The sequence below is a fragment of the Passer montanus genome, unplaced genomic scaffold, assembly GCF_014805655.1.
Source record: "Passer montanus isolate IOZ18808 unplaced genomic scaffold, ASM1480565v1 scaffold129, whole genome shotgun sequence".
NCBI classification, from domain to species: domain Eukaryota; kingdom Metazoa; phylum Chordata; class Aves; order Passeriformes; family Passeridae; genus Passer; species Passer montanus.
This window is the reverse complement of record NW_024359721.1, coordinates 727,636-749,837: the sequence shown is the minus strand read 5'-3', so window position 1 is coordinate 749,837 and position 22,202 is coordinate 727,636. Positions and strand designations below refer to the sequence as shown.

The following is a 22,202-nucleotide window of genomic DNA, read 5'->3' as shown; positions in this document are numbered from 1 at the left end:
ATTTCAGCTAGCAATGAAAATATGAATTTTAGCAGCTGGTTCTTCTTCCCCATGAGTTTCTTCACCATTCTGTCTGTTGTGCATACCTGCCTGTAGTTGTATGCAGCATGTGACATGCACCACTACTGCCGGGTATGAACTGCCTGATGAACTTGGGCCAGAAGCTTTCTTGGGAACTGAAACCTGCAGTGACAAGGTCTGTCTTTGGCCTGCTTCACGCTGTACATTTGCTTGTTCTGATGGAAACAACTGCAATCACAAGATGCATCCCTGCTGTAATTCTTGACATGATGAGTAGGGGTTTCACTCATGGGAAATTGTTAAAAAATAAGTTTTCTGTTCATTCACTGGTTTTGTTTTCTCTGTCAGTCTTGTGATGAAATGGAAGCAGAGCAGACTAGAGAAGCAGGTGCATGCGTGGGCAAAGAGCAGCTTTGAAACTTTTTCCAGTATGGGTGGGATAAAGAGACTTTAAGTTAAGGTGATGTTCATTGTGATGATGTTTTGTGCTTGAGCTTTTCCTCTTTGGTCCTGTAAACATTATATCCCAGGAGAATATCAGTGCCAATATTGGTAAGTTTTTAGAGGCTTTCTTAAACCTCTTACTTCACAGAAATCTCTGAGCTTTCTGGCTGGTCTATCCTTTTCTAGCCTAAACCTTTCCTAAGAAATCCAGCAATTTTCCACTCAAAAATAACTATGGGTAAAGTCACACACTACTTTCAAAGATTAAGGGTTTGACAAGGGTAGGAACAAAGAAATTCCAAATTAGGTCTGCTTTGTATTTAAACTCCCCTCTCCCAGCCCCTTGTTGCACAAAAGTAAACTTTCCTAATACAAGTAGGTTGTTGATATACTTCCAAAAAGAATTCCAGTTAGCTGAGGGATGGGATTAAATGGATTAAATAGCCTCCTCATCTTTTGGTAAAGAAAAAAAAAAACAAAAAAACTTTGGTTAAAGGCACATAAAAATGTGAATTTAAGTTATTTTGGACTTCCAAACTGTCTTGCAGATGAGGCTGTCCTCCCTTATCAGGGCCCTGGATGTTGGTGGCGGATGTGTGGGCACGCTTGGTGCATGGAGCTTGCGCTTCAGCCACAGCCATTTCAGCAGGGTACAGTTGTGGGCTGGGAGGTGAGATAGCAGTTGGGTAGAAAAGCTTCAAAGAATGTAAAATGTCCTCTGTCAGTCTCCATTTAGTGCCAAACTGCTGTGTTTTACTCACCCAGACCCAAGGTCTGGAAGGGCCCAGTGACCTCCAGCCTGCTCCTGCACTGGTTTTTTTGGTGGTGTCTTCCATTTTGGCTGTGTGGTGTGGTTATGGTAAAGGAAATACATTTTCTTGCTCAGCACAGAAACTTGATGGGGTATGAAAACCATCGTTCTCCTCCTTTTAGGTCTTCTGGCCTTCTTTTCCTAAGAATTTATGGGGCTTCAGCTTTGTACAGTGTATACAGATTTTCCTTATCTTATTCTACCTCTTAATGAAAACAGGTTTCTCCTCAACCATACCTATCTTGTCTCATTTTTCTGACCCCTGAAGACAGGAAATAGCAATATGAACGTCTATACCGAGGTTTGTCAGCAGCTGAGAGCTTCATGTGTAGGAGATAACTACTGGAGATGTGATGTGGGCACATAACTCTACATCTTGGTTGTTTCATGGCATTGTTTGTAATTCCTTGACCTATGAAACTTACTGGCCACTAGTTCAAGCAGCAATGGGAGTGGTTTTTTCCTTGTTTTCAAGAATCCCTAAAACGATTTTCTGGCTTCTTTCTAAGGTCTACTGATTTGCCTTAACATATTGCTGTTATGAAGAGTCACATCTAAGAGGCTGAAAACAAATGCATGCCAGATCTTACTTAGCCATCCTGTCTAATTAGTCTTAAGTATAAACAGTGAAGTCATTTTGTATTGTGTACATGTTTTTTTAAAGCAAACTTTTTGCTGTGTTTGATTTCTATATTAATTTGGAAAACATGCTTCAAGACTTAAATTTGTTTCACATTTGTTTCAAATTCAAATTAAAGCACTTCACCCCCAACCAAAGAATTTTCAAGGGGGAAAAAAATGGATTTGTTGACCTTATCATGACTGGATCTCATCCTGATCCAGTGCCAAATCTTTTTAGCATTGAAAGGAAGTAAAAACAAGAATTAAGAACTTTCTCTGATTACTGCTGGGATAGTAGCATTTCCTCTACCTGCAACAAAATGCTTCAAAGCAGCCATTTATTCAGGCAGTATAATTCGTATCTCTTTTTACTGGCTGACTTACATCTTTTATTTTACCATAACACTTGGGCCTGTGTCCCTCCCACCTGATTTTATTCACCTGAGAGACCTGTCTTCAGAGGGTGCTGACTGATTGCTTCCTGGAGAGGAGGAGCAGAGAGTGCCTGGCATGCCCCAGTGGCAGTGCCTGCCTATGCAATGTATTATCTCTGTGCCAGAGCTCTATTGCTTGCTTTTTCTCAGTCTTCATTGATTGTGTGGCATTCACTGAGTGTGGCTTTCCTTCTAGCTTCGTGTGACAGATTAGATAAAGAATGTAAAATAGTACCTCAAGTTTTTAACCATAAATTAGCCAACTAGACCAAAGGGAAAAGGAGGAGATGGTGCAAAAATGACTGTTAGCTATTTGGCTATAGGGATACATAAGTGCTTGCCTAGCATTCATGTCTTTGAAAATCAGTCCTCAGGGTAAATGATGCTGTGCAAAACCTGTGTAAAAGTTAGCAAACATTCAGAATGTGTTTGGAAGATTAATAGTGTCATAATTTTCCTCACCCTTTGAGTGTTTGTTTTTGGTTTTTTTTTTCCTTTTTTCCCCCACAAAGCGGTGTGCTAGGGGCTCATCAGGCTGTGCATTAAATAATTGAGTTGTTATGCCAGCAGGCTGTGCTAAAAGGTGTTACATCAGAGATTTCTTTTTCATCCCACCGTGCTTTGATCTCCTGCTATAAAGCAGAAGATCTAACAGTGGAAACTTTTGAAGATGATAGATGAATTGAACTAATTCACTTTTCATAATCCTTACAAAAAATGTCTGTCCTTATCAGTCAGAAAAGATTTAATAGCTGTTGTCTCTTGAAAGTCTCATATTATCACAATTGCAAACTATGAAATTACTGTCACAAAATATTTTACTAGTATATTTTGTAATTCTGTTATAAAAGCTTTAGGATAAATTAATGAAGACACTTATGACTATGCTTCAGTTTTTTGTATTTTCTCAGTAAAATGTAAAATTTCTTTTCAAGAGAGCACTGTGCAGTAGTGAATAGTTAATGTCTTTATTGATGTTAATTGTCCAGCTTTAATTTCATATCACTGGTATTCACTGAAACTGTCAATCCAAATATACTAATTCCAAACATTATGTATGGTGCTGAAATAAATGGTGAAAATCTTGGCTCACAATATGTAAAGCTCTTCATTGTGACAGTGAGCAGTGTGTAGAGTACTGTTTGCAGATTTGAGGAGCATAAAATATGGCATCTTCTAGGAAAGAACGAGTGTTTGGGCTTGTCTCAGGATGAAATTCACAGATATATTTTCAGATTAAGTCAGTAAAGTCAGTGCAGTTTCCCAGGATTTCATTCAGCACAATCTTGCCCAATATATCTTTCATTAGTTGAGCTCCACACATCTCTGGTAAACCCTGCTCAGAGAAAATTTTCAGCAATGCTTAGAATTATAAAAAGTGTTCACCAGCTCTAATTATATTTTATCTCTTTTCTTTGCAATAGCTTTGGGCCAGATAATGCTTTATGTTGATGGCATGAATGGAGTGATAAATCATAATGAAACCATCCAATGGCTGTACACACTTATTGGCTCAAAGGTAAGACTCTCACATATTCTCATTTTATATGGTTTTGATGTTCTTTTAATGCATTTTATTTTTTTATGCTTTTGGAGTAAAAATAGACTGTTAGGTTCTAAAACATTCCATAATATCAGGAAATCAGGTCACACTGAGCTGTTACTTATTTTCTACTGTTTTTATACTCTTTTCTCAGCACATACTCTGCTCTTAAAAGTAAAGATGCCCTCATTACTGTCTGTGCTGCCATTGCATTTGACCATGGAGAAAATGTGTTGGTTTTGTAGTTGCAGTTCCCAAGGCATTCTTTGGAACTGCTCTACTCACCATTCTACATAGCTAAGCTCTGGGGAAGGACAGTTCAGAGTGACTCGTTCTTAAACTAGAATACATAAGTTCAATTGAAAATTATCTACAACAATCATCTGAACCAAATGCCCGACAGCTTCACTTTATGAAGGTCATTGTCCAAACACTTATGAAACACTGACAGGTTTGGGACTTTGCCCACCTTTCCAGTAAGCCTTTTCCAGTGTTTTTCCACCTTCTCAGCAAAGAAATGTTTCCTAATCTCAAGTCTTCTTTTGCCTGAAGAGCCCTAGAAGGCAATGTCTGGTGCCTGCCTACAGGGTATTCTTTGTTGGTCCCCACATATTGAGACAGAAGCTGAAAGCTGGAATATGTGTGGCTTGAAGAGGTCTTCTCCAGTAGAATAGTGATTTACATAGTGCACAGTCTACCTTTAAGGCTATCTTGGCTGGAATTTGAAAAGCAAGCAGAACACAGATTCTACTGACATGCCATCCTGAGGGCCCTAGGATAGGAAAACCTACAAATATACCCTTCTCTGGCCTGTTGGCTCTTAATAAGCTTAAGGAAGCTTATTAAGGCCTGCCAGGGGCTGCTGCTGCTCTTACCGTGCAGACCTGTACATAGATAGATATGTATGACACAAGAGATAGAGCAGAGTATGGTAGTTGTTGTTTACAACTCAAAAATTGCTAGAATTGGCGGAGTTGAATTGAATCTGTAGTTATAGTTACTAAGAAATTTCTGGGACTGTTTCAAGTGTCTGAGTCACACAAAGTTGCTGTTGGGTACTGTATTGACATGGAAAGGCTGCTGTTCTCCACTTTAACTCTGATAACTCTCATAACACAAGGAGGAAGAGCTTGATGTCCCAAGGGTCCTTTTTTCACTACAATTCTTTTCTACCATGTGCAAACTTCACTGCTGCAGCAGATTGTCAAGTCAAAGAACAGGTGCTGCAGTATTGAAAGAACTGATTTATCTTGGGTTGACATACCTATACTGGTAGATAAGTAAAAGTAAGTTAATGATGGTTATCAAATCTCAGGCTTAAAGGGCAGGCTTCATGATTGGGAAAAGATAAGGAGAAACTCTTGCCTCAGTGTAAAATGTTCCACTGTTGTCTAGGCATTACTGTGAGCCATTTTCCCTTCTGAAACAGGGGATGTTGCCACAGTTGGAAAAGCAGTGTGAGATGAGAGAGAAACCATTTGCTTCATACAGATCTACATTTTCTATGGAACAGATAAAAGAGCAAAAAAGGAACAAAAATACTTCCATGTCCGTGACTATTTTAATTCTCTAAAGCACATAATGGGAGTGGAATGGGAGAGAAACATGACTGTATTGCTACCGTGCAGATTAAATTCTTTCTAGATTTTCCTGCTCTGAGTACTTCAGTTCTTGGGTCCTTAAGCTCCTTTCTCCCTCCCCCACTGCCAGCCTGAATGATTATCTCCATGTCCTGGCTCAGTGCCTGCAGCTGAGGAATGCAGGCAATGTGCTTTGAATAGTTTGGTTTCAGGTAGCATCAAAGTTGCTTTTTCATTATTCTTCAACTGTCTTGGAGGAGATCTAAGTCCCTGTCTGTGTGCCAGAAGTTAACCGAAGGTATGGCAGGCTTACTGTCAGTGTGGTGGGATAGCTACTTTATTCACTTAAAGGTGGTTTTGCCTTTCTGTGAAAAATGAAGCCCTGGAATTTGCAATGCACCTACAGTCTGATTTTCAGCCCTGCTATGCTGGTGCCTTTTCCACAGCAATGATGAAAAATACGCTAACATTACTGAGCAAGAAAGGAATAGTGAAACTGCCAATTAAGTCTTGGGACAAATCCCTCTAATAGGATGCAGGAGCAATATAGCTATTCAGCTGCCACAGCTGTGACACATGGTTTCTTGCCTTCTCAAGAGCGCTGACTGCATTTAATATACTTAGCAGTGGAGGTTATTGAATCGGTTCCACTGATATTTTTTTTGTTTTATCAAAATCTGTAGTGGTTTTGCCCCTTCACTGTTGCTTGCCCTGCTCTGCTTGCAAGGGGCTGCTGGCTCTGTCACCCTTGCTCACTTTGAGCAGTGGATTGTTGCATCACATGGGTTCAGCAGAGCACCTCGGGGGCTGGCATGCTCAGCACTGCAATAGCTGTGATTTTGGTACCCAGCTCCAAGATCACTTTATGCACCCAGCAATACTTCTGTATAGGGATGGGAAAAAGATTTGTGAAATAAAAGTTTAAATTTGTATGAAAGAAGGCCTCTAAGCAATTTACTGAAAGCCTCCCCAGATTTTTGCCATTGTATTCCTTACTATTGCTAATTCTGCTGCAGTTTTACCCTGCTGAGAATCAGTGAATGCTTACATTGATAGGTTATCAGAAGTTTATAATTTTAGTGCTGTTATTTTAGTTTGCTCTGAATAAAGTTATTAGGGAGGCAGTTAGAATTCCAGTGGTGTGACTGCACTGGCACTGTTGTCATTGTACCAGTTCAGAGGCACCAGCTGTGTCAGGGTGAAGAACTGAAAAGCAGGAAGAAAGTTAATCTTACATGACTTGATTTCTGTGGCACAGAAAGAGCATTTTCTTGAAGATTGGTATTATATAGGCACTAGATTGGAAGTGTGATGGTAGCAGTACCATTCTTTAGTGATATTATGTGGAGATAAGAGCATTACTGGCACATCCCAGACTCTTAGGCCCACTGCTGGTTCTTTGCAAGTTGTGTCCACCCATAAGTGACCACACCAGTGTGTGGCAGTGGGCTTTCACAGGCTGCTTGTAGACTGCTTTCCAGTCATCAGTGGCTTATACATCCCTGGCATAAAATATTGGCAGCATAATCCCAATGTAAATGTACATTACTACTATTTCATCATTAGTTATATGGGCAATTCTTCAGTGGTTCCCTGTTTGACAAAGCGTTCAAGTATGTACTCAATTATGGGTGTATGGTTACATGCTGTTGGCTTCCAAATAGCTTTAATACATAACCGAGGTCAGCAGTGAGCTGCTGCAGGCATGCAAAAGAGGGCTATAGCAGGGCCAAGGCTCTAACCATCTTATATAAGCTACAAATTATGTAAATAGGAAATATTGGTGTCAACCAAGTTGTCTTTCAGCATTTGGTGCTAGCATGGGGCATTCATGCAATAGAGTTTGGTTCTTAGAAGACAAAACTAGAAGTCAATTGAATGTTAGTTAACAGTGCTTTCAGAATTGCTCCTTAATTTTATTTTTATTTTCAACTAACCTGTCAAGGATGATACCTTAACTGGCTCAACAGTTAAGCCATGTTAAAGATGATGCCTTAACAGCACTCATGTTTCAACTTCATGGTGCCTGGGAGATAGTATTTCACCACTTTCGCAGTGGTTTTGCCACCTATGCATTACTACTCCTGCAGTTGGAATTAAGTTTTTGTGTTGTATTGCAAATATATTTAGGCTGGTTTTAAATTGACTTGTTTATGCTGGCAGCTGGCACTGGAGCTCTTTGGTGGATCACTGGCAGGTAAATGGTGACAGCTCTCAGAAAATTTATCTTTACCCACAAGAAGGGACACCAAGTTAAACACGTGTATATGTTAAGCCTTATTAAGTCCATATAATGTATTTCTGATCTGTAGGCATGTATAAGTTTATATATATGCATATAAAATCTTTCATATGTGTTTGTAATTCCTCTGGCCTGGTAAGAGAAGTTGTACAATACTTCTAGTGCATCAGTGCTTTAAATCCTCCAGGGCTAGCTATTGACTGTTTACAAAAAGTACGTTTCTGGACCAAACATCTTGGAAAAAACATAGGAGCTTCACTATATCTAGAGAAGCAAACATTGCTTTGCATCACAAACCCACAAGCTTTTGCCAATCCATCTTGGTTTTCAAAGCCCCTTCTAAGGCATAAAGTGGTCCAAAATCTGAGTTTAGTTTCACCTTTTCTTTCCCCCAGTTTTTTACTGCTCCTGATAATGATTATTTTTTTCCCATTTGATGATCCAGGCTGTTCTAATTTCCCCCATGGGAGCTAAAGCCCCTTTTTGGCATTGTTTTCAGTGGAAAATAATCCATTTTCAAAGTGGTGCTGGGTAACCTCAGAAGACAGGGTGGAATGCTGGGCCCAGGCTGATACAACGAAGTTGATTAAAGATTCCTATCTCACATATTGTTTTAATTTTTTTTTTCTACTTTGCTTCTGTGTGAGTCCTAGATTGCAAAGTTAACTACAAACTTTTAACTATCAAGTTGTTCCCTGTGCCTTGTGTGAACCTTTTGCCTTCTTTGGTATTGAAGAAATTACTTTCTGAATGTTTAAAAATGTAATTCTGTCAAAAGAAGCAAAAAACGTATTTCAAAGCAAAAGGAAAAAATAAAACCCAACACATTCAGATAGAACAATGTAGTTTTAGTGGGTAAATTTGTTGAGTGCAAAAGGAAAGTCATAAAATCATAGAACCATAGTATTGATTTGCATTGGGAGGGTTCATAAAGATAATTTAATTCCAGGCTCCCCTTGCCACATGCAGGGACACCTTCCACTAGACCAGGTTTCTCTGGGCCCTTATCAGCATGGCTTCAAACAAGTCCATTAGGGGCTGCTTTTTCTGCATGGTGCCAGGTGTGGGTTAAAGCATGCACGTGGCTGGTAGTCATTTCATGAGAATTTTGGGAGAAATTTTTTCCAAAAAAACACATAATTTTTAATTTTTTTTTTCACAAATTAATCATTTAAGGTATGTAGAGATAGATACTCAGTCGAAAAGCTTGACTAAATTAGTATCCATTTCACAAGTCATTTATACATGTGCTGAAGCAAAGTTGAGAATACCATAAGTTGATCTTTTTCTCAAGAAATTTCTCACCTAATCTTATGCAACTGGATTTTAAAGTGGGTCTCCAAATAAATACCAAAAATTGGTTTGTAGTAATGGAGAAGGTTGCAATTCTAAGGGTCTTAACAGATATGAATAAAATCAAAAACAGTAGTACTACTACTACCTAACCCCAAAATATGTTGAATGAAATCACTGCCAACCTGGATGGTTCTTGTTGAGAATCTTGGAAATACTAAGTATCTGAATCTCATTCAATTTTATGGCCATATATTTTGAAAAATAATTGTGTTATAGGTGATCTATTCATATGCCAAATTTTTGTGAGCAGGAGATTGTGCTGTAGACCTGAGCAAGTGTAACTGTAAGTGCAACTGTAGTTCTTTATTGCTTTATTCTCAATGTGTTTGGAAGGTGATCTAGGAACTCTGTCTAGATAAAAGAATTAAGAACCCAGGAAAAATCACATAGCTTGGGGACCTGCTGTGATCGGTTTTGCATGTTTTCTTCCCAGTCTGCTGCCCTGATGGTTCCTGTAGCTTCTGATAAATAAGATGCCCCATACAATATAAGCACAGGCTATTTAGATTGCATCATTGCTTTCTCACCTCCAGCCACAACTCTGGCAAGCCTGTAGTTTTGTTGTTTTTTCAGGCCTAGATCAGGTAGAAATGTTAGCTGGGTATCAGTCTTAACAGACTTTCTGGCTCCTTTGCTTCCTGGAAGTGTTCAAAGCAAAACTAAGATCTCCCTTCAAAGCCTAAAATTATTGCAGTCTCACCCATGGGCACTTGAGATGTTGGGCTGTGGTGAACAGGTACAACTGCTTTGAGTTCACTGAAACCCTGAATGTTCAACTCAGCTTAGCAGCTGCCTCATATAGTTAATCTACTGTGCATTTGGCCATTGAACTGTTGTTATGAAAATAGCTATGGGAGGGAGAAACAAAATACTGGCTTTACAGGAATTTCCCTGTTTCCTGCTTCTTGAGGTCTTGAGCCTATATTCACCCATGCCATCAGAGAGCTTTCTTCTTTTTTCACTCAGAAACTGGATCAGCACTGTTGCATGAACTGCGTTTATTTTGAATTGTATTTAATTAGTGCTTTGAAGATGAGGATCAGGATGTTGCAATAAACTTGGAATAGGATATACTAGCCAGCACAGACTGTGTTAAGCACTTGCTTTGGTGTCTCCAACTCAGCAGACAGACTGCTATGAGTGCTGCTGCTCTTTACCAAACATATTTGTAGGTAGATTTCAAAGTCCCTCCATCAAATATAAAAGTAGTTAAGACCTGCAGCACTAACCTCCATGTGTTGCATTCATTTATGAGTATTTTGAAGGGATGAATACACATTCTTCTGTGGTGAAAATGAGCTCTTGTAGATTAAGGAGATACTAGAAAACACACAGTTCCCTCACAAGACATCAGAGATCTGATTTCAATTTGTTTGAAGTGGGGAATGAGAAAATGTAATGATTAACTGCCAACAATGTGGCCAATGCTTAGACACAACTTTTCACTCAGTCTCATCTGTTCAAAACTGTTTAAGAAAGTGTCGGGTTAGAGGTGAATAAAATATGTCCAGTTATTCCCAGAAAATACCATGCATCTATGCAGATGTGTAAATTTCTGGTTGTGAAGGAAAGGCAAGAGAGAAAAAAAGTAAGAGTTATACTAGAATTAGGTGGGGTAAAAACTGAAAAACAGCCCTTAAGTCACTGCTAGCTTTTAGGATTGCCTTGGTCTCTCTCACTACAGGAGTTCAGTGTCACAGGCCTGTTCACATGTGTGAGCAAAGTGCTGTGCTTCATGCTCTAGCTATTAATATATATATTAATTTGATAATATATTGATTAACTACTATTATACTAATATCTATATCTGCTATTAGCTCCTAGTTTTTTCTAACAAGCATTATGTCCAGCACTGCAGTGAAAGGAGAAGGTGCAGTTGGAAAGTTAGTCTGTATTGGGGACTGAGACTAAAGAAAATGGAACCTACTTCTTCCAGCATGCTTGAAGCCACCAGTGGGAAATGTGTTTGACAATAAAACAAATTACCTAACCAAAAGAAATAGAAAATATGTTGTCAGGTGAAACAAAATGAAGAAATGTAAGACAGCTGCTCAAAGGATAAAAAGATGCTAGTTATAATCCAGGCTTATGGTGTAGTATAGACATGAGATTTTTATGCATATCTGAATGCAGAAATCAACTTGACCAGTATAAAGCATATTGTGGTCATTATGACAAACCTTTTGGGACAGCTGTGTTATCATTTTTCAGGGTAGAAATAGCAATAATCTTAACTTAGGAGTTTAATAAGCTGCATTTTCAGGAGTGTTTAAAAAGAAAAATAAGCAGCTGTGTCTGCACCTTTTGTGGGAACACTGTTTCGTGAACTCTGGCGCATAATGCTTCAGTTTCCAGGGCTGCCTATTTTCTGGTCTTGTTGCTCTTAGGTGTTAAACTGATGTATCTTTTATGATACTGGCTGTGGTGCTTGGCAGAAGGCATTAGAAAGTGGGCTATTAGAAAGTTTGGCTGGAGCAGCAGGGAAATCTTTTCTGGTGCACAGTCATTGAAATGTCACCAAACTCAAATTTGTTAGCTCAGACCTTTAGTGAAGGTCAAGTGATACAGTTTTCTTAATCTATTTAATAGTTGCAATAAACATTCACAAAACATGCTGTAATGCTGGCAAATACCCTCTGTGCTCTGTCATTCCTTCTTGCCTTCACTGACAGGACCATGTCAGTGGCATGTGTGATACAGGAGATAGATCACTATCACTATGGAACATAAGAAAATGCCCTGAGATTGACTCAGTTGTTTACAACACAGTTCTAATAGCACCAAGGTTGTGGGTTCCATCCTTGAATGGGCCATTCATTTAATAGGGGGACCTCATGATCCTGCTGGTCCCTTCCATTTCAGACTATCCTGTGGTTCTGTGAAAATGCATCATAGTGAATGGATATATTTCCACAAAGTACCAGTACCTCATCTGAACTGTGTGGTGAGACCAGTGTAAGAAACAAACCTGGCATCCAGATCTCCTGAGACTTAAGTGTCTTGAATTTCTGGCAGAACTTTTTGGTTTTTCTGGCAGTAGAAAGCAGCATATGGGAGTGGAGCGTTGCAGTGGTGGTGCTGAGAAGACTCCTGCACTCCTATAGAAGAAAGGAGGTGGCCAACATGTTGCATTCTTGAGTAGGTGTTAATATTCTGGGATTTTATAACTGTTAAAGAAAGGGCACTATGGTTATTTTTTACTTATTCCATCAGATTTAAAAAATGCAGGTATTCTGTCCTTATTTTAACAGAGCTTTGGGCTCAGTTTACATATTTATCTCAATGTAGTATGATATTTATTCTGGTACAAGCAGAATTAATTAATTCATAGAATGTGGATAGGATGTTTTTGTTAATCACTTAATTTCTCAAACTGTAGTAAACTTTGTAACTTCATTAACAAGTTACTTCTTCCCCTCACCTCTATTTCAATGTTTATTAAATTGTTATTAAAGATTTTTGAGAACTGTACAATTGGTGTGCATGCTTTTTATAGGATTTTGAAGAAATGCAAGGAGAGTTTGCATGGAAGTAGCAGAAATTCCACACAAAGTCTCTTCAAATGTTTGTCTGTGCAAGGATCTCTTATTTTTCCAAGAGTGTGATTTGAATCTGCTGTGTACTCTGCAGCTGCTGCTATGAGATGTAGAGGACCCATCTTTTTTCTGCAGAATTGTTCTTCTTAATTTTCTCTCTGTTATTTTCCTGAATGTTCCTCTTTTTGAACAGAAACTGAGTTACTATATACTTTATTGACTGTTAATTGACTTTATTTTTCTTCTTAAAATCATCCTAATTTTCTTTTTAAATCCATATCTATCCTCGTTCCCATATATGTAGTGCAGTAGTGGAATTCTGCCTGCAGGAAAGGTGGTATCCAACATTTTTTGCAGTGTCATGTAAACCAGATCCGAGACAGTTCAGCCAACACAGCAGTTAATATACCAGTGTTTTGCTTGTAGCTTAGCCTGGAAGAATGGCCCAGATAGGGAGAGAGTTTTTACATTGGGAGACCCAGGCTGAATCCAGCTTCCAGGCACATTCTTGAACCAGTTTTCAAATCCCTTTTTGCCTTGGTCCCTCATCTGGAAAATTTGTATTTGGATTTTAGAGGCCTGGCGGAAGAACATAAGGGAGTACAAGGACAGATTATATATGAAGACAGATACGTAGGTAAAAGTTGAACCTTATACTAATTGTTACCATATCTGTTCTTTTGGCATCACTCAAAAATGTTTGTCATTCTTTTATTTAGAATAGCTATTTTTTAAAGCAAAAGCTGAATATACTTGGATAAGAGAAAAAATATGCTGTATCAAAAATGGAAACTACCAAAACGCACATGATGGCTCTATATTCAGCATGTAATGCACCCCAAGGAACCTCTGAATTGCAAGCAGCTCAGGTCCCTCACCAGGGTATTACCCAGGGCTCATCATGGCTACCTCACAGATTTTATGTTCATCTCCTCAGTTACAGGACATATCCTTAGGAAGAAAAAGGTCTGGTAAGATGTGTGGATCTCAATTACTTTTCATAAAATCAAGTTCAAAAGAAAGGCTCTTTGATAGGTTTTCTTTCTTCCTTTTTTTTTTCAATCCACAGTTCTCTAAGAGTAGTTTATACCATATAAAGACTTTTCAGAATAATTTCCAGCATACCAGCAGGTTTTCTAGCTGGCTCCCATGATACACTGAAATGAGCCTCATCTGGGCATGCTGTGTACTCTCTTCCCATATTCTGACCCTCTTTGATCACAGCAATTGAACAAGGAGTTCGGATGCTTCCTGGTTTGCCCCCCTCTATCTCTCCACTATTTTCCCTTTTTGAAGACCACATTAATAAAAAGCAAGAATGTGATGTTCAATATAAAACATACTGTTAATACCTCAGCCAGCATGGAATTTTTGTAGATTGGTCCCTTTTATTTTTGAATTTCCTCTTCTTATTAGAAGACACACAACTGTAGTAAATGTATGCTTTGTCTTTTTCATTTCCAGCAGTGTGTAACTGCTTCCTTCTTTAGCTCAGTCCTAAAATTAAATTAAACCTCTCAGAAGCCCTTTTTCTCCACTGCACTTTAAATGTCAGTGTGGTTGTCTAAGCATCTTATTGTTGTGATTTTGGAGGGTAATGTAAGACTTTTCTAACTTACAGTTTGAATGCTTCTGCTTCCCCTATTTAGCTTTTGCTATGACACAGGCTTTCTTATAGTAAAGAAAGAGTAAAGAGGGACAAGAGACTACCACAGCTATTAATGTATGGAGTAACTTCAAAACTGTTAATCCCTGGGGACTGTGTTCTAGTTTCACTGTGTTTTCCTGAAGCTATTAAATATATTAAAACTATATTAACTATTTAATATATATTATATGTATTAAATACAGTAAAATGTTTTTCTCTATTTATTAAGTAGAGAAGATAGAATTTCTCTTCATAATTTTTGCTCCTTTGTGTCACTGCCACTCTGTGTGGTTTGCAATGCTTTATGTTCAGTTATTTTTTAATTTTTCCCTTTCTCATCTGCAGTCTAGCTTCCACAAATACGCACTCTTCTCATGTTTGGTGTTTCTTGGGCCACCCTTCCAGGCACACAGGAACTGTAGAGCCTTTTGCAGTAAGAACTATGCATGGCTGTAGGGGGAAAGACATGTTACACCACCCGAAAGCAGGTTTGCTTCCAGATCTGCGCTGCTCAGATGTCTATAATAGCTGTGGATGCAATCGAGAGATTTGAGGCACACTTCCTTAGAATCAGGATATACTTTAACTTTTGTCACTGGACTGCAAAAGTTTCTGTTCTTGTTCCTTTACATCCCCTTCTGATGAAGGGATTCAACATGAATGCCCAAGTTCTGCTCCTGGCAGTGGAAGATCATTCTTAGCAGAGCATCAGACAAAAAATGTCAATTCACTACACAGAAGGCTTGAAGGTTATGTTAAAGACACGTTGCCATTTACTAATGTGTCTTTTGTATAAGAACAGCAAGGGCTCTGAGGGTGTCCCAAGGCATTGGGCCATGGGACAGGATCTGAAAACCGAGCACAAGATTTTCCTGATGTCATGATAGGATGTAGTACTACAGTTACTCATCTTGGAGGCTGTTTTGTTTTATTTCCCTCCTGCTCAGAAGGGTGGGTTAGGATTATTCATCATCTTTGGCTAAACCAACATGAAGTTATGTGGAACAGATGGACCAGAATTTACCTACAGGTCTGAATAATTCAATCCCAGTCTGCAACATTTATGATACTGTAGATGTTATAGCACTGATAGCATCCTGCCGCTTGAGTTATTGGTTAGTTACAAAAAAAAAAAAAAATAAAAAGAAGCCTAAACCAGTATCCTTCTTATGAGCATCCTTTTCAAAGGGTGTCTTCAAAGTTTTTGCAGTAGGTTGCTTTTCATCATAGAAGTAAGTTGCAGTCTGAGAGGGAAAAAGGGAGGCATTTCACTTGTTGGACCTCTGGGAAGTTTTAGTCTTTCCCTTTTCTTTGAAACCGTGCTTTTGATTTGTGTATCTAAATTAATTTTAAATCATTCTTTGTCAATAAAAATAGTTAGTTTAAATGGCCAGTATCTTTAGAACCAAAGAAAAATGAAAATTTTGAAAATTTTAGACTAGATAGGAATACCTCCTGCCTCCATCTGAGGCTTCAGCTTTCCTGCATGTATACATGCAGATGAAAGCTGAAACACTCATTTTCCCTCACTGCTCTGGAGAAGCAGCATACTGAGTAGCGGCCACCACTTGCTTGACAAGAGACCTGACAGGACACATCCTGTACAGCCAAGCTACAGAAAACACCCCAGCTGTTCTTGTGTAGAAGAAAAAAAAAATATCAGTGAGAGGAATGAAAAAAGCAACTTGCATTTTCTGCCTTAGAAAAACCATCCCACAGCACCACCTAGCAGGCAGAGATCGATATGAATAAACAGTGTGAGGACAGAACTGGAGGAAAATGCTCCTGCGAGAATACAATGTTGAGCAGGACTACGTGCTTTAAAACACGGATTCCGTCTAATACCTAGCACAGGTTATTGATAAAAAATTAGTTGTGCTCTCTTTCCCTCAGGCAGCTGGTGTCATTTAGTTTGGATATTTGTAGCTTCATACAGCTAATGAATCTCTCTGCATGTCTAATGAAATGCAACCTCAATTTTGGGGTATTTTTTGTAATCTGGAGTTTTTCTCTTTAACTCCATGTATTTCTGAAGCACCTAGTTTAATCAAAATGATGGCATTACTTATCATGGAATTTTATGTTTTTGTCTGCAATCAGTCCGAGGTGCTGGGGAGGAATTACCCAGCTGTCTGCTGAGGAATACTGCCAGAGCACAGACTGTGAAGAGGCCAGCACATCCTTAAGCACATCCTTATCCCACTCCCATGGCAGGGAAAGATGTATTATGAAATAGTTAAGCTGCAGCTGCTAGATGTCTCTATTTCCAAAAGCAGTTGTTTTACATGTTTGTTTTTCTAGGGGACCCAGAACATGGCGCTTGCTTTTGAGCTGCAAATGTGAAGTATTTATTTGTGATTCTATGGGAGCCTACTGCCTCTACTTTGATTAATTTTGTTCATCTCCATAGCTTACACAGCCTTTTAGCCTTCAGCCTGCCATCCTAAACAGGCAGGAATGAAAGACTCTGGCAATACCCACTTATGGGAAGCTGTTTAGGAGATTGAAGGAAAAAGTCAGGGCTGCAATTAATGTCATGCTTTCAGAGTATGAGTTGTAGCTGGTTATGCTGAGCCAGAGCAGCACTGTTTCTCTTATGAATTGTGCTGTGAATATATGGGTTCAAAAAAACATGATTCAGTAATCAGGGAGGAGGAGTAGGACCTCCAGCTTGCAGAGAGTTTTAGTTTGGCATTATGCAATTAGGCTGATCTGCTGTATTACTCAGAGGCAGTACCGAGGCATCTCTGGCAGCAAGGCTGAAGTCCAGTCCTTTCCAGCTTCTGAGATCTTATTTTCCTGGTTAAAGCAGGTGACTGTCTATCAAGACTCTTAATTTGCTGTATAGCATTGGCAAAAGTGTTGTTATTATTAATAGGAAGAAGAATATTCATGAACTGTGCGACTACATCCCTATGTGGAAACTTAATTCTTTCAAATATTGTGAGACATTTTGCTCTTATAAAAGATGTGTGTGTGCTCATATAGTAACTATGTGGAAACTTAATTCTTTCAAATATTGTGAGACATTTTGCTCTTATAAAAGATGTGCTCATATAGTAACTGGGGGGGGGAATGGAAACACCACCAGAAAAACACTTCTTTTTTTTTTCTGGTGTTTCCATGGTTACTTGGTAGTATCTTTCATGCTATTCTCATGGTTGCTCCATGTGAGAGCCTACCATGGAAAACTTTCTAAAAGCAAGCAAAATTACACCAAAAGTAAGAGTTCAGTGTGATTTTAGTACTCTTAGTAAACTCACATTCTCAGAACCTGTAGTCCACTGCATTGAAAGGGGCAAATCTCAATTACATTTGTTTTTGGCTAAATCTATAGGAACTATTCCCATCAGGCGTTACACAGCTACCACAGTGGATTTCAGTTGAGCTTTCTTGGATACAAAGGGTCATGTTCTGGAGTGGTTTATTTTACTGCTTTTGTTAACTGCTGCCCCTCATTAGGGCATCGCTGTATTTACTGATTTTGTTTGCAGTTGCTCTTGATTTCAAAAGAAAGTGGAAGTAATCTGTTGTGGTTAATTCAAAAAAAAGAAAGTCTTGGGGTTTTTTTGTTGGGTTCCCCTGCCCACCCCCTGCCCTGCTGTCTCCTCTCTATCCCTCTGTACTGCTCCCAAAGAACTGAAACAACAGCTCAAAATTGATCTATGATGCAAGTCAAATCACTGCTGATTATGATCTCATGCTTCTGTGGGTTCAGCTTTTTGAATGACCCTGGCAATTACTTGGCTAAAAACTATCCAAATCCCAGATGCTGAATAATTCTTAAATACTACTTCTAAAATAGATTTTATTCTGATGAAACAAAAACTGAAATAAATGTGAAACAATGCCTCAAATAAAGGTACATCTTACTGTGCAGTAGCTTAGTCAAATGTGCTTAGTATTTAGGTCCAGATCAGTGCACTAAGGGTCAGATGAAGAGAAACACAGGCTCTGGAATCTGATCCCTTGTCCTCGAGACTGCTGCTGCAACCATACTTGGTAGCTACAGCCTCTTAGGAGTGCACAGGCACAGGTTCTAGACTTCAGTTATCACATTGCCGTTTGGTGTTTGTGGTCATATCTCAGGTCATTTCAGATGAAGCTCTGTTGCACTTCTGAGGCTCTTTTAACCTCACTTGGGAGATAGGAACCTCGTCCGGTCTTGTCTTTGAGCTGCACATCCAGATTTCCAGAAAAATAGGCTGCAAGGAGACTACACATGCAGATGGGTTAGTTCAGAGGCCCTTCTGGACCTGTCAGTTCTGACCATGAGTTGCCAAGCCTTGACTACTTTCCACAGCCATGTTCCAATTCTGCTGTATAGAAAACGTGTTTCTATCCTTTTCCATCTGCTGTCAAACTAGAACCAAAGTGAGCATTGCTGTTACTGTGGTGCTGCTGAGGAACTGAGACACAAAACCTGTGAGTCTTTGGAGGTACCCAAGCAAACCATTCCATATTCTCTTAAATGCTTGAGAAAATGGAATTCATTTAATGTACAATATCACAGATTTTTACTGTACTCCCAGACCACACCTGGTGTCCAGAGAACTACTTGGATATCATTGCATAAAAGGTCTTGTCTTCACATGATAGGTGAACTGTGAACTACATTTTGGGCACGTGTATGGGCATTTGAATCTTAGCATATGTGTAACTGCTTTGTTATAGTGAAATTAGGTGATCTCTCTGATCTGGTGAAAATAAGTGTCAGGGATTTTTTTTTTCTCTTTCAGTATATGTGTGTTTGGGAGCTGGAATGGGTGTGTGAGAGAGAGGCAGAAAATAAGTTTCAAGTGCCATGCTTTGAAAAATAAAGAATACTTTAAAATATATATTTAAGAGTCACCATTTTTAAAATTCATATTTTGTATATCTGTTAATTTTTAGCCACGTTTAATAAATTAGACACCATCTTGGACAACTAAGTGTAGGTAGCTTTGCAGAGAACTGGACAAGATGGCCTCCAGAGAGATCCCTTCCACCCTCAACTCTTAAGTGAATCACCCAAACTTCCTCCTCCTTTTCCTGCTGTAGTGGTACCCACATGCGTTTGCTTTATGCTTTGAGGAAAACTGTAAAAGCCAGATCTTTTTTATGAGTTGTAACAAAGGCATTTGCTTTTGTCAAACTACAATTGGGATCTGGACATGGAGGTTAGTGAAGCTGAAGTTAACTTCATCTAATCTGCAGACCTTTGGAACTCAATTGAACATGAATGTGATTAGATTTAAGCCCGTATTGGTAAGCCTTTGCCACATCGCCAGAAGTGCTGTATGGAAACAATTCCATTTCTCTTATCCAAGCAGGAATCTGAGGAGTCTTTTTCCAGCTCTTTCACCTTTCTGCGATTCAAAACCTACCATACATATTTCAATTTGTTGATTTGTTTGATTTGCTATAAAATTGGGGGTGGATGTGATGAGTTTGGTTGATAAAAGTCAGAGGAAGGAGGTAGCGTGAGACAGAGGAATTACATTATTTCTTCGAATACTGGGCTTTGTAACTCTTAAAAAATAGTTATCGCTGTAATGTAATAACTTTACATCCCTGTAATAGTTATCACTGTAATGTGATAACTTTACATCAATAGAGCCCTGTTGAGAGAAGCCTACAATAATATATCCTTGCAGTTGTCTAGCTGTATGCAGAAGTTGCATACTTGCTAGCATTTATGAAAATCAAAGTTGAGAATATCTCCATTCTTGTCCTCTTATGGCAAAGGAGGGAGTTAGAATAATGTGACATTGCTAGGGTTGTGTAATTAAACAGTGCCTTAGCTGATATGCAATGATTTTGTCCCCATAAATCAGGTTTCTAAATGGCTCCATGAAATATTCTGCTACTCACTTCAGGAAAGCTGGAAATGTGTCTGGTCTGTTACATTTTTGTTTTCATGATGAAGTATTTTGGATTAACAAAAAAAGCATCTGGACTATACTGATGATGGGAACTAGATTTGAGGATAGCAGCCTCTTCCAGATTTGGGACAGATGATTGCTGGAGAAATATGACCATTTCTGTTATGTTCACATGTCCCCCAGAAAGTGTCTTTATTCATTAACTTTATTTGGCAAGTTGTCCAAAGGTAGATAAGTATGTCTGGTTTTGCAGTCAAAGCTCTGCTTCTGAATTACTTTTTATGCCTGATAATATTCAGAAGTTTGAGAAAAGAGAAGTAGAGAAAAATCTTCGGTCTATACATACAGTGAAATAATAGTGCTTTTATCATTATAGAAATAAGTGGAATATATATATACCCTTTCACTAGTTTTACTTTATTACATATTCTTTCAAGAAGAGTTTGTGGTGGGTTTGTCCCATGGTTTGATGTGTGATGTTTGTTCTTTCAACAGTTTTATCATTTCTGTAGTTCAAACCACTAACATTTTCTTTTTAGGGTGCTTAAAAAGAATAACCTGCTGATAATGCATTGCTTAAGAAAGATGTTGACATAGAGGTAATATTTTATAATTTGGAGTCTTTGTTGACATACTGTCTTCAACTGTTTCTACATACTTTATTCATAGGTTGTTATGATTTTGTGTTTTTGCTGTTGAAATGTTGTCTATAAGATTGTGCAGTGTCAGGAAAGGACTGCTATATCATTAAACTTACGGTTGTTTTCAGGCAAAGTTATTTAAACACAGGCATAGTTTGGGTATTTAATACGAGTACATTTTAATGAAACTGTTGAAAGAACAAATTTCACGTGCATAAAACCACAGAATAATAATAGAGTAGTTTTCCACTGTACTTGCAAACTCAAATAGTTTTCTCCCCTAGGGTCCTTGAACTCAACCTTGATATTATTTAAACAGGACATTTCCAAGGCCACTAACTTTAGCAAGTTGTTTCATAAGCAGTAGAACTAATGAAGCAATTTGTTATCTTTGTTTTTCTTCTTCCTTGCTTTTTGCTTGCCGTCCCACATGGTCTTGGTGGCTCAGTCCTGCTGTATGTCCCATGCCTGCTGTCTTTCATGAGAATGGCAGCCTGCAGCATGGCTAGTGAAGGCTGAGGACTAAAGGGAGACTAGCTGTCCCCCTTTCAAAATGACTGGAAACTTCCTTTTCTCTTATGAGATTGCCGACTTGGGGTCTTTTGTAATGCCTTTTTCAACTTGAGTAGGAACATCGCTCCATTACTGTCAAGTATGACAGGGCAGTGGGCAGATAGATCCCATAGTTACAGGAAAGAGTCCAGAAGTCCAATCCCATAGTACAGGAAAGGCAGTGGGAGGGACAGCACAGCTGCCTAAGGAAACAAGGGTGAGAATGCTGTGCTCCTCCTGGCTGTCATGTATTTCAGTAGGTTTAATTTTTTAAGAGGCTCCAAGGGAAGGTACTCTAATGGTTCTGTTATTTCTCTGTTTTCCTCTGGCTTTGACTGTAATTCATTCATTTTATTGGTGATGGCTTTCACAATCAGGGACAGGGTGATCTCTGAGCTCTACTTGAGCCACTCTGCATTGGACAGGAGGAAAACTAACATCCTGAAAACATTACAGTTTTGATATTCTGCTTTGTACACAATTCCCATATCAAACATAATGAAGCTTGTGAAGCCCTCTCTGCTGCTGAGGAAATTTCTGGTCACCAGCTATATAAATCAGATGATAGGGAGTGGGTCTTGGAAGAAAGTAGTTTGCTATGGAAGATTGATGTGGAGCAAGTGAACTTCCTTCTACATAATTTTTAGTTACTCAAGAAAATGATACAGTAGTAATTTGATCTTAAACTTAAAGACTTAATTTGGAATTTAAAATATTTCTGAAAACACACAGTCAAATATTTACTTGGAGGACTAAAAAAAAAGATGCAATGTTAGATCTTCTGTTTGCCTTTTAAATGTACAGTACTTCAGCTTTTCTGTACATAAAATGTGATCAAACACAGCATGCATCAAAGAGCTGTTGCATGACTTGATTAATTGTAGATGACTTTCAGATCCTTACATGCTT

At 38.7% G+C, this 22,202-nt stretch overlaps 1 protein-coding gene across 11 annotated transcripts in view; it reads left to right on the top strand.

Moving 5' to 3' along the window:
* Positions 1-22,202, top strand: part of FHOD3 (formin homology 2 domain containing 3) — a 372,220-nt gene that overhangs the window by 216,805 nt on the left and 133,213 nt on the right. For all 11 annotated transcript variants that reach the window (XM_039698711.1, XM_039698710.1, XM_039698704.1 and 8 more), the window contains exon 6: positions 3,756-3,850. In XM_039698711.1, the coding sequence (XP_039554645.1) occupies positions 3,756-3,850 (95 nt within the window). The remainder of the gene's footprint in view (positions 1-3,755; positions 3,851-22,202) is intronic.